Source organism: Lynx canadensis, chromosome D2 (assembly GCF_007474595.2).
Source record: "Lynx canadensis isolate LIC74 chromosome D2, mLynCan4.pri.v2, whole genome shotgun sequence".
Classification (NCBI taxonomy): Eukaryota; Metazoa; Chordata; class Mammalia; order Carnivora; family Felidae; genus Lynx; species Lynx canadensis.
The window spans coordinates 68535173-68548010 of NC_044313.2; the positions used below are offsets into that span (position 1 = coordinate 68535173).

Consider the following 12838-nt stretch of genomic DNA (forward strand, 5'->3'; position numbering starts at 1 on the left):
AGCACACGTCAAGAACAAACACTCCAACATCAGCCAACTGGAAACAAAAGATAAAAGATGACATTCACGTGTCTTTTTCCTTTTTCTCTGTGTAAAAATGCTCTTTCCCTTTTTCTAAATGAGAGAAGATGGTTTCTACACTGGGAATGACCATGGAAATGCTGTGTGTCCAGGGTGCTGCCGGCACCTCTCACTGCCTGCCTCTGCGAGCAGAGAACCTGGGCAACAAGAGGATGAACATGACCTCTCTTGGCTGGAGAACCATTTCTTGCCACTTTGCTGCCAAATTCACTCATTAAACTGCTTAAAGAAAAGCCACACCCTGACTTCTGAGAACGTACAGCAATCATACATAAAGACACATCGACTAAGAGGACAGCACACAAGAACCCTTCCTTCAGAGAATACAACCAAAAGAGAGTGGGTGTGATAAACCAGGGCCATAAGGAAGGATAATACTGTAGGTTGGACCTCAAGGCTCTCAGGAACATTCTCTACCATCCCAAATGAATAGCAAAGTCAGGAAAGAGGGCGTGAAGCTCTAACCCCTGGAAGAGAACAATACAAAATATTTAACAAAGGGTTCTCTTCCCAACACGCTCCTCCCCTTGAGGCTCAGCTAACAGCGCAGGTGTGGGTCACCACTCCGGAAATCTCTCCACCACACTGTCCATGGTGAAAGCAGAGAGCCTGACTTGCACATGGTTAGGAAACTTAATAGCGTGGAGAGGTACAAGTCCCCCGCCCGTTCCCTACTGGACCTGCAGTTGTTTCCTTCAAATCTTTATATGCTTTTGTGGCATTTCTACACTGGAAGACATTTTGGTTTCTGTAACACAAAGGAGTCACATTATATATGTTGTTCAGCACCTTGTTTTGCTTTTTAGTTTTTTTTAAATGTTTATTTTTGAGAGACACACACAAGAGTACAAGTGGGGGAGGGGCAGACAGACAGGGAGACACAGAATCTGAAGCAGGCTCCCGGCTCTGAGCTGTCGGTACAGAGCCCGATGTGGGGCTCGAACCCGCGAATGGGGAGATCGTGACGTGAGCTGAAGTCGGACGCTTAACCAACCGAGCCACCCAGGGGCCCCTGTACCTTGTTTTGATGGCATCTTATTTTTCACAACACACTTAGATATTCATTTTTTTTCTTTTTACCCATTATTTTTAGTGACCGTGGAACAGGTCACTGAATCGATCTGTCTTAATTTATTCAACCTGCTCACCTGGCTATTTTAAAATAAGAGTTCCATTGTCCTTTCTGATTTGAATTCCCTTCTTGGCTCCCTCACAAATACCGCAAATGTAGTTTTTACATGAGGGCGTTCTGCTCGTCTGCTTCTATTTGCCTCAGTGCGGCAGCACGGCCAGTGAAGTGGTAACGACACAGTAACGTCACTCAAGCCACACAGCAAAGAGGAGCACATTAACTCCCCGCTTCTAAGGTTCTCTGCACTATGTGTGAGGATATATGCTTCCCTCAACACCGGAAACCCAGAGGCAAAGATACTGTCCTGAGGCCCGGATACTAATTCTCCTCCCCTTTGGAATGAGATATGGCCTCGTTGGTGTTGAATCTGGCCCGAGGAGGAGAGCCTTATGTTCAGAATTATTTCCTTAGATACAAGTATCTGGTTACACGTTTTTCCTAATTATTAATATAAATTAATAATAAGCGTTAATAAGGTAACACAAGTATAAACACATAGCCGGAATGGGATTTTTAGATCCAGCTAGACACTACCTTGCAATGCACACTGCTTCCAAGAGCGCAGCGACTCCAGCAGGAGTCTGAAGCCCAGGGAGGCTGCGCCAAAAGAGGCGGTAACTGCTCCTGCCCCCTGGCTCCCTCCCCCTCTGATCAGTCAGTGTGTCCTCGGTGTGCCATGTTAAGGCATGAACTCCTTCCATCCCAGTATGACACCTTCCTGCCACGTGACTGCCACTCCTCCCGTCAAGAGGTACAATCCACTTCTCAATCCTTTTCATCTGGGCTGGCCTGGTGACTTGCTTTGACCAATGTCACTTTGGTGGAAGTAACACGATGTGACATCTAAGGTAAGACCTGAGCAAGACCACAGCTTCTAAGTTCATCCCCGGTGAGTGCTGCCCCGAGACCACAGGAAGCCAGTCCAGACGAAAGGAGGACTGGAGACTAAGTGGAGAAGAACCAAGTGGCCCAACTGACGGCCAATTGTCCGTCAGGCAAGAGAAGCCTGGGGACCTTCCAGCCCAGCCTACCCTAAGTGCAGTTCAAGGAGCGGTACCGGCCAGAATCAACAGAAATGTCGCCCAGGTACCCTAAAGAACTGTTTTAATCCACCACATGTTGAGGATTTGGGGGTGGTTTGTTAGGTACTAACAGTTAACTCATAGTTAATTAGTACACTTGACTAAACAATTATATCAGGAGAAAATGTTGTATTTTCCCCATTAATCTGCAGTCCACCTAAACCCCTAAAAAAAAAAAAAGAGAGAGAGAGACAGAGAGAGAGAGCGACTTAAATGGAGTTCTCTTGCCAAGACAATAAAAGTAGTCAGGAGCCAAACCATGCATTATAATGAAGCAGAATGTGGAATTAAGAACAATCAAGCTATTTCTGGAATCATAAGAGAGCCACTCTCCACCAAATGGTGATTTAAATTTAAGTTAATTAAAATTAAATTAAAAACAAATGTAGTTCCTCAGTTGTATCAGTCATATTTCAAGTGCTCGGCAGCTGCCTGTGACTAGTGACTACAGAAGACCACAGATACAGAACATTCCCGTCACCACAGGAAGTTCTACTGAGACGGCATCAGAATCTCTTTAATGTCAAGGCATTACTGATTTTGGAAAAAGTAAGCAAAAGTGGGATTGAATTTCTTCATGTGGATATGTAATATGCGTGGAAGCCACTACTGATCAACAAAGCAGAGGTGGATGATTCTGCCTAACAATTCTGTCTAGCAGCAAATTTTAATATTCTAATTTTAGACCCAATATAAACAGGAATACTCCTGAAAGAAAACACTTTAAACAGGGAATTGATTCTAATGGCACTTCAAAATTAAAAGCCCATGTATCAAAATCTGTCATCACCTTAATATGGTTCACTCTTTTTAACAACACAAAGTCAATTCACGAAAACCTAAGTTTACATAAAAGCACACAACAGATCGGAATGAAAAGCGGGACATCACAGAAAGTGATAAGAAAAACTGAAACATTTCTGCTGAAAGACACTATTTTTCTTCTTTTCACCCTGTTTTCAACGCACTATTTATACTTGAATACCTTGCCCCCGTCACCCCCACCAGCCCTGGAATTACTTACTTTTAAGTCAGCAAAGAAAATGAGAACACTGGTCATGTCCCCACCCAATGAAACATCTCACAATAAGCAAGGATCTCCCATTGCCTTAAAGCTGACAAAAGACACAGGGTCCTGGCCATCCCTGTTCACAGTGACCAGATGCTTACTTGGTGAATGAAGTCCATAAGGAAAGAATGGGCTTTCATTTTGTCTTCTAGCTGGTGAAGAATAATCAGCGATGTATTGCTAAACCCAGGTGCTTCTGTTGAAACACAATAACAAAATTTAAACACATAATATACTGGGTTTACAATAACTACTGCTGTTAAAATAAAATCTATACAAAATAAACTTATACAAAATCTATACAAAAAAATCTATACAAAATAAAACCAAAAAAAAAATCTATACAAAAGGAAACCACCAACCTTTCAATGCAATCATTTGTAACATTACCCAAGAATTTAAAAAATTTAGAGGGAAATTTTGGGAGTTTGATACATTTCATAGTGTATTTATTCAAAACACAAAAACATTAAGCTAACAATAGCTTAATCATTTATATCATTCTAAGCTTGACAGATCAAAATAAAGTCAAAGAAAAAAGGTAAGCACTGACGTTTCCTTCCTCAACCTCTAATAAGGCTTAGCAAACTTGCTAAGTAAGAAATAAGGGAGAGAAATGGAGGTTTGGACAGTTTGCTGGGACGCTGCAGTAGAAGTCTAAGAGGGACAGTCCCCCAGGGCAGGGAGGAAAACCCTGGACCGAATGTCAAGACACGCCCACTCCTATACACTGAGATTCGCTCAATGCAGCTCTTAGGAAAATGTATACCTTCTATTAGGCAAATACAGTGATTATGCCAGAATTATCATTTAATTTGGGGGCTAACAAGCAGGTGTCAAAGGGGCACCTGCGTGGCTCAGTCGGTTAAGTGTCCAACTTCAGGTCAGGTCACGATCTGGCAGTTCGTGAGTCTGAGCTCCGCATCAGGCTCTGCACTGACAGAGTGAAGCCTGCTCGGAATTCTCTCTCTCTCTGCCCCGTCCTGCTTGCGCACACTCTTTCAAAATAAATGAATAAACTTTAAAAAATATATACGTATATAAAAAATATATATATGTATACAAAATATACATATACATGTATATATATATACACATATATACATATATATACACATATATACATATATATATACACATACACACACACACACACAGATGCCAAATGCTTACCTATGCTACCAATTTTTTAGCAATAAAATGTGAGAGGAAGCTAAGTAGGGCTAATCTGCTTCAGGTAGAACAAGCAAGATTTGCTCCAATATTCCTTCAGTTTTTATTAGGCAGATCTGTTCTGAGCCCTTTCCAAAATCTACTATAAGGTAAATTACAACCTTTTAAAACATAATAAATAACTGATTTAAAAACTAAAAAAGACATGCTTCAAGAGATGCTTAAAAAAGGAACCAGAGTATTCTCAAAACAGATCACTCATAATATGAAAAGCAGAAGTTGTCACCCTCAGGGACAGACTCAGCCCATCGTGGGTCTGAGGCCGGGTAGTCATCCACCAGGTCCACACTGATCTGGGTAACAGCTCTGTCTAGTTCACAGTCGGAATCCAAGTCAGAGTGGGAGGAAAAGAGCTCATCAACCATCATTTGAGCATGACTTAGATCTTTTCTGAAATAAAATGGGAACATAGAAGTATTAAAGGAGGCAAACATTTTCAAAATTCACCACATAAACATTAATTGGGAAACTCCCGTATTTTAGCCCAAAGTTAATAACGTTATTAAAACGTTAAAACAACATTATTAAAAGTTAGCAACATTTCTTTAAAAGGGACACGAGGGGCGCCTGGCTGGCTCTGTCGGTTATATGTCTGGCTCTTGATTTTGGATCAGGTCATGGCCTCATGGGTCGTGAGTTTGAGCCCCACGTCTGGCTCTGCCCTGGCAGTGCAGAGCCTGCTTGAGATTCTCTGTCTCCCTCTCTCTCTCCTCCTCTCCGCTTGCTATCTCTTTCTCTCTCTAAACAAACATTAAAAACATAAATAAAAGAGAGACACCTGTTATGCATTTATTAGTTCAACAAATATATGTCGAGTACTTACAACACACCAGGGACTGGAGGCAGAAGGACAGGACACTGAGAACACACTCCAAGGCTTCACAAAGGATACGGTGTCATAAGGAGCCAGAGAGTTAAACAAGCAGTCACACGTACCCCGTGACAAGGAAAGGGGAGCGCTACAGAACACACCAAAGGGAAACCAAAACCGTCCAAGGGGCAGGGAAAACCTCCCGGAGGAAGACACGGATAAGCAGAGGCCTGTAGTCAAGGAAGAAGAGCAGCGAGGCCGAGGGACTATGAGGAAGGGCACACGGTGGCAGAGAGAGCACACCTCACCCCCATGAGCAGGAATGTCTGCATCTTAGGAAAGAACTGAGGCCACGGGGAGGAGGAGAACACCCAGGGGGGAGAGCCTGCTAGATGATGAGAGGGCACACGAGCAGAGACATGACCAGCCAGAGACCCTAAATGTGGGCAAGTCTAGCCTGGGTGGCTGGCAGCTGATCACAGACAGCGAGTCCACATGAGCCCAACCCCTGAACAGCCAGACTGCAGAATCATGAGCTGTGTTAAATAAGCTGCTAAGTTCTTGGGTGATTTTGTACAGAACAAAACCCAATGAATAGGCCAAGTCTCACTTCTTTATAACATCGCTAAACCTCTGTATGCAACTTATTTGCCTTCACAGTATACATAAAACATGTTTGCAAGAGGTCTTCCATGATCACCATTTTTTTAAAAATTTTTTTCTAAATATTTATTTAGTTTTGAGAGTGAGAGAGACAGAGCATGAGCAGGGGAGGGGCAGAGAGAGAGGGAGACACAGAACCCGAAGCACGCTCCAGGCTCTGAGCTGTCAGAACAGAGCCCGACGTGGGGCTCCAACTCACAAACCGCGAGATCGTCACCTGAGCTGAAGTCACTCAGCCGACTGAGCCACCCAGGCACCCCCCACGATCACCATTTTTAATAGCACGTTGTTATCCATTAAGCGGAGAGGCTTTGTCACACCATGTTTTTTCCTAGACCAGCTGGAAGCCTCTTGTGCCTACCAAGTGCAGAGTAAGTTTGGTAAAGCACCGAAGCTCAGAAAAACATCTGCTCCTTGGTGGCAGCATTCTTCCAACTTGCTCACCAGTCAACAAATAAGGAACGCACGTCAGTAAAATGTGTGCTCAGACATCAACTAAGCCATAATTTAAAAAACTTTTCATACCTGCAGTATTGCAGAAAAGCAGCTTTTAACACTTTAGTTTTATCTTCCTGGGCTATGGTTTCATTCTTTGTAGAAGCCTCAAAAACCATACTCTGTCAAGTAAAAAACTGTAATTTAGAGGTGAAGGTATCAGAATATTCTAAATTACTGGAATTTAGAATAGAAACTGGACCCACCTATGACAGCAACAACACAGACGCACAAACTGTTTACCATACACTTTATACAAGTGGTTTATATACTTAAGACATTGAAACAAGATAAAATGGACCAAATGGTATATATAACCAAAGCAGTCTTGGAAAAGAAAAAATTGGAACTATCACAATCCTAGTTATCAAGTTATGCTACAAAGCTGTAGTAATCAGGGGCGCCTGGGTGGCTCAGTCGGTTGAGTGTCCAACTTTAGCTCAGGCCATGATCTCACAGTTCGTGGCTTTGAGCCCTGCATCGGGCTCAGTGCTGACAGCTAGAAGCCTGGAGCCTGGAGCCTGCTTCAGATTCTGTGTCCCCCCCCACCCCTCTCTCTCTCTGCCCCTCCCCTGCTCACACTCTGTCTCTCTCTCAAAAATAAACATTAAAAAAAAAATTACAAAGCTGTAGTAATCAAAACAGTATGGTACTGGCACAAAAACAGGCACACAGATCAATGGAACCGAACAGACAGCCCAGAAGTAAACGCACAATTATATGATCAATTTATCTTTGACAAAGGAGGCAAGAATATGCATGGGAAAAAGTCTCTTTAACAAATGGTGATGGGAAAACTGGACAGCTACATGCAAAAGAATGAAACTGGACTACTTTCTTACACTAAACACAAAAATAAACTCAAAATTTGATTAAGGACCTAAACGTGAGACCTGAAACCATAAAAATCCTAGAAGAGAGCACAGGCAGTAATTTCTCTGACATCCACATTTCTCTAGATATGTACGCTGAGGCCAAGGTAACAAAAGCAAAAATAAACTATTGGGACTAACTCAAAAAGCTTCTGCACAACAAATGAAACAACAAAACTAAAAGACAACCTACTAAATGGAAGACATTTGCAAATGACGTATCTGACAAAGGGTTACTAGTCACAATACATAAAGAACTGATATAACACCCAAAAACCAAACAACTCAATTAAAAAATGAGCAGAAGACATGAACAGACATTTCTTCAAAGACACACAGATGGCCAACAGACGCATGAAAAGATGCTCAACATCACTCATCATCAGAGAAATACTAATCAAAACCATACTGAGATATAACCTCACACCTGTCAGAATGGCTAAAATCAAAAACAAGAAACGACAAGTGTTGGCAAGGATATGGACAAAAAAGGGACCCCCGTGCCCTGTTGGTAGGGATGCAAACTGGTGCAGCCACTGTGGAAAATAGTATGGAGATTCCTCAAAAAGTTAAAAGTACAACTACCCTGGAGTGCCTGGGTGGCTCAGTTAAGTGTCTGACTCTCAATTTCGGCTCAGGTCGTGATCTCACGGTTCGTGGGATGGAGCCCTGAGTCTGGCTCTGCACTGGGTGTGGAGCCTGCTGAAGATCTGCCTCTCCTTCTGCCCCTCTCCCACTCACACGCACACTTGGAGATCTACCCTTCAATCCAGCAATCACACTACTGGACATTTACCAAAAGAATACGAAACACTAATTCAAAAACGTATATGAACTCCTATGTTTAGTTCAGCATTACTTAAAAGAGCCAAATTATGGGAGCAGCCCAAGTGTCTATCAATAGATGAATGGATAAAGAAGACGTATACACACACACACACACACACACACACACACACAATGGGATATTACTCAGCCATAAAAATGAATGAATATTTGCAATTTACAACAACATGGATGGATCTAGGAAGTATAATGCTAAATGAATTCAGTCAGAAAAACAAATACCATATGATTTCACTCACGTGGAGGAAACAAAACAAACGAACAAAGAAAAAAAGGAGACAAAGTGAAAAATAGACTCGACAACTACAGAAAACAAACTGGTGGTAACCAGAGGAGAGGTGAGTGGGGGGACGGGTAAAACAGGTGAAGGGGATTAAGAGCACATTTATCATAAGGAGCACTGAGTAATGTATAGAATTACTGAATCACTACATTGTATACCTGGAACTAACGTAACACTTTATGTTAACTATCCTGGAATAAAAATAAAAATAGAGAATATGAATCGACTCATACAATTTTTTTTTTTAAAAAAGATATATATAACTCAGGGATTATATTGTGAGTAAAACTATCTGGGGTTTCATCATAAGCCACACAACCTTTTTCATAGGTTTGCTCTTACACAGTTCACCACAATGTATATTACTAACAATAATGGTTGATTTCAGGCTTAAACAGGGATTTAGAAAAATTTTAAAGAAGTAGAATGCTCTAAGATAGCTTCAGAACATAAGGCAGTATTACAAAACCACAAGGCTACAAAAGAATAAAAGTAAAAAAATTGTTACTTTCCGTTGAAACTACCAAGTCATTCCAATTTCGAATTACAGAAATAGTCTATATATTTCACATTCTATTCAAATGGAAATTGCCCCACGATATTAATTTAGTCTTCTGTAGAAGAATGATACAAATCTACAGATCAGGGTATTCCATGTTTCAAGACAGAAAAAAAACTGATGGTTTGTATCCCACTCTCCCTTTCAAAATAATCCCACAATAGCAGGAAGCACAACCACCCAAACATCCGTGATTCCGACTACAACGCATGGCGATGGAAAAACCAGAAGAAGGAAAGGCAGATGAAAGAGCAGAGAGGACACAAAGCAAATCGGTGTGGGTGGTGCAGGGACAGATCCTGGTGGGGATTTGTGGACAATGAAAAGAAAAATTCCAAGATGATCATAGACGTAGAATTTCTAGAGATTTGACTATGGGGAAAACCATATGGAAAGGCACTTAAACCGCTGCTGGAGGCTGTTAGAAGATGGGCCAGATACTAAAGAATGAAAGCAAATACAAAATTAGTCCATTAAAAACTCCAAGAATCACATAAAATTGAATAACGAAGGAAACGTAATCAGTACATTACTTGACTCAGTGAGCCATAAATATTCACATTGTCATTAAAGGAAAAAAATTTATACTGGGACAATATAGGCAGAGGAAGGAGTGTAAGTTACCCTAAATCCTTAACTTCTATAATAGGAAATCAAGAGGTGTCTAAAACTGGTAAATTAAGAGATAGCAACATACGATGTTACTTAGAAATATGGAAAAAAAACACCAGAAGACACGGCTCAAAGACCTAAAAGGAGTTGCTTCTGGAAAGGAGGACAGAGGAGATGAGGGAGATAAAAGAATTATGTTTCATCACAACTCTTTTAAACTGTTCAACTAAAACATTTGTGGGAAATATCTAGGGGCACCTGGGTGGCTCAGTCGGTTGAGCGTCTGACTTCGGCTCAGGTCATGATCTCGTGGTTCATGAGTTTGAGCCCCGCGTCTGGCTCTGTGCTGACAGCTCAGAGCCTGGAGCCTGCTTCGCATTCTGTCTCTCCCTCTCTCTCTGCCCCTTCCCTGCTCACACTCTGTCTGTCTCTCAAAAATAAACATTAAAACAATTTTTTTAAAGGAATACTCTAATAAAAACTAAAAAGTCTTATGGAACTGCATTACCTCATTGCTGGGTCCAGCAACTGAAGATGCTAGGGATTCTTCAAGGTCTTCTGCTAATATGGATGCATTTTCCCTTGATGTAATAGACACCAGCCCACTGTTTCTAGAAAAAAGAATAGGAAGACCACCACAGGAACCAGCTCCTAAAATACTATCTCCTAAAAGAAAGAAAAATATACAAAAATACGTAACAAAACAAAACAAAAAATGTTTTCTAAAATCTACCACTCTAGGGGCACCTGGATGGCTCAGTTGAGTATCTGACTCTTGTTTTCAGCTCAGGTCATGATCCCAGGGGTGTGGGATTGAGCCCTGACAGAGCAGAGCCTGCTTGAGATTCACTCTCTCTCTGCCCCTCCCCTGCACACACACTCTCTCTCTAAAAAAATAAAATATAAATATAATCTACCACCTTAAGCAAAAAATCATTTTGCTATAATAAAAACAATTTTTTCCTTTACAATATTCCTACTTACAACTCAGCTTTTTAAAAACTTTATTTGAAAGAGCGAGCGAGTGAGCAGGGGGAAAGGGCAGAGGGAGAGAGAGAATCCCAGGCGGGCTCCACACCAAGTGTGGAGCCTGATCTAGGGCTCGATGCCACGACTGAGAGATCATGACCTGAGCCAATATCAAGAGTCAGATGCTCAACTGACTGAGCCACCTAGGTGCCCTGTATTTTTACTTACTAAGTAAGCCAAAGGGGAAGGAAAAAAAGTCTACGCTTGCTCAATGCCTTAATAACAATCTCCCTACCCAAAGTCAAGGCTCTTGTGTTTAAACTAGAAAATCTATGTTCCATCTTACTGCCCAACTTGGATTTTGCACTATGCCCAATCTCTTTAGATTAAAATTCCTAATGAGACTACCTGCTTGGCTGTTTTTTTTTTTTTCCTCCACTCTTGGCTGGCTCCCCTCGCCCCCATTCCAGTCCCCCTGCATGAGTCCAGCACCTGGGATTCTTCTTATCCAGAGATCTGGACAAACTTCCTTAAAGAACAGCAACTCAGGATAAGTTATTATAACTAGGAATAAGCAATTACTTCTCTTACCATTGGTTCTTTCCTTCCTGGCTTCTTCTGGAGAAAATGTTACTATTTTTTGCCCAAAACACTTTGGGAATTTACTACCCTTTTGGTTTTTCAGTAGGGTTAGGACGTCAGCTACCACTGGTATCGTACAGAATGAATGTCTCAATAACACTTGGAGGTATCATGCTTAAAATAACACTCATGGAAAGACAATAAAAACTGCTAGGAATGACTAATGAGTCGTTAATCATCCTTTCTAAAGCGGATACTATACCTTGTGTATTAAAGACAATTTTCTCCCGAGGAAGAGAAAACTTCCCAGTTCCAGTGGAGCACACGTAGACGGCACTCTCAGTATACAGATAAGCAGTCTGGTTTGAAAAGTTTGGGACCATCAGCCGACACATAATCAAGTCTTCAGACTGAAAATGAAAGATTATATTTAATGAGAATTAGAACAGAAATACTTGTTTGTATAATTTTGTTCTTTACATTTTTGTTTACTATCTCATAAAAATGATAAAATAATTCAGATTGTCCTTATGAAAACCTAAACACTACCCTTCGGATGATTTATAAAATAAGTTTACAAACATCAATTGGAGAAATCATTTGTAGAGCTGTAAATAATTAGCTAATTTTGAAAATAATTCCACGGTGATTTTAACTAAAAGCCTATAACGAATGTGAGAAAAGAAATAAAATATTTAAGAAACAAAACAGATGAACATAGGGGAAGAGAAGCAAAAATAAGATAACAGAGAGGGAACTAAACCGTAAGAGACTCTTAAATACAGAAAATAAACTGAGGGTTGCTGGGGGGGGGGGTGGGGGATGGGCTAAATGGATGTTGGCCATTAAGGAGGGTACTCATTGGGATGAGCACTGGCTGTAGTATGGAAATGATGGGTCACTAAAATCTACTGAAGCCATTATTACACTATATGTTAACTAACTTGGATTTAAAATAATTAATTAAAAAATGAAAAAAAAAAACCCAAAACAAAAATAAACATTAAAAAAAAAGACATAAAAAAATTAATTATATTATTGATTTAGAATTGGCAAATACTTTATAAATGATCCCCGGTAAACATTTAGGTTCTTACTTCACTGTGAAGATATCAAGCACAAGAAAATAGAGTTCATTTGTTCATACATAAAGTCAGAAGCAAAAATAGAAATACGACCTAATTAAATGAAATCAGCAAATATATAGTGTTATTAAGGAAGTAATTTTATAAATAAAACATTAAAAGGGGTATCCTGTGATTTCATTCTGAAATTGTTTGCTTTATACCTCTTTTGCACTGCCTAAAAACTCTTAACAATGAGCATGTTTTTCCTGCATAATCAGAACTATGAGGTTTATTTGGAATAAAAGAACAAATTAAATGATTTCCTTACAGTATTTAGTTACAGTCATATTAAGAATAAGAATTTAACAAAATTTGATACTATACCACGTAAGGTCAAATGAAATGAATTTACAGTGAAGACATCATTGTTTTTTTAAATTTTTTAAATCTTTATTTTTGAGAGAGAGAGACAGCATGAGCGG

At 40.5% G+C, this 12838-nt stretch overlaps 1 protein-coding gene across 1 annotated transcript in view; it reads right to left on the reverse strand.

Annotated features, from left to right (window-relative positions):
• NUP133 (nucleoporin 133) overlaps window positions 1–12838 on the reverse strand; it is a 56381-nt gene that overhangs the window by 25404 nt on the left and 18139 nt on the right. Inside the window, exons 10-14 of the mRNA XM_030334659.2 lie at window positions 11552–11699; window positions 10247–10404; window positions 6597–6688; window positions 4824–4987; window positions 3466–3560 (exon numbers count right to left, since the gene is read on the reverse strand). Coding sequence (XP_030190519.1) covers window positions 3466–3560; window positions 4824–4987; window positions 6597–6688; window positions 10247–10404; window positions 11552–11699 — 657 coding nt within the window. The remainder of the gene's footprint in view (window positions 1–3465; window positions 3561–4823; window positions 4988–6596; window positions 6689–10246; window positions 10405–11551; window positions 11700–12838) is intronic.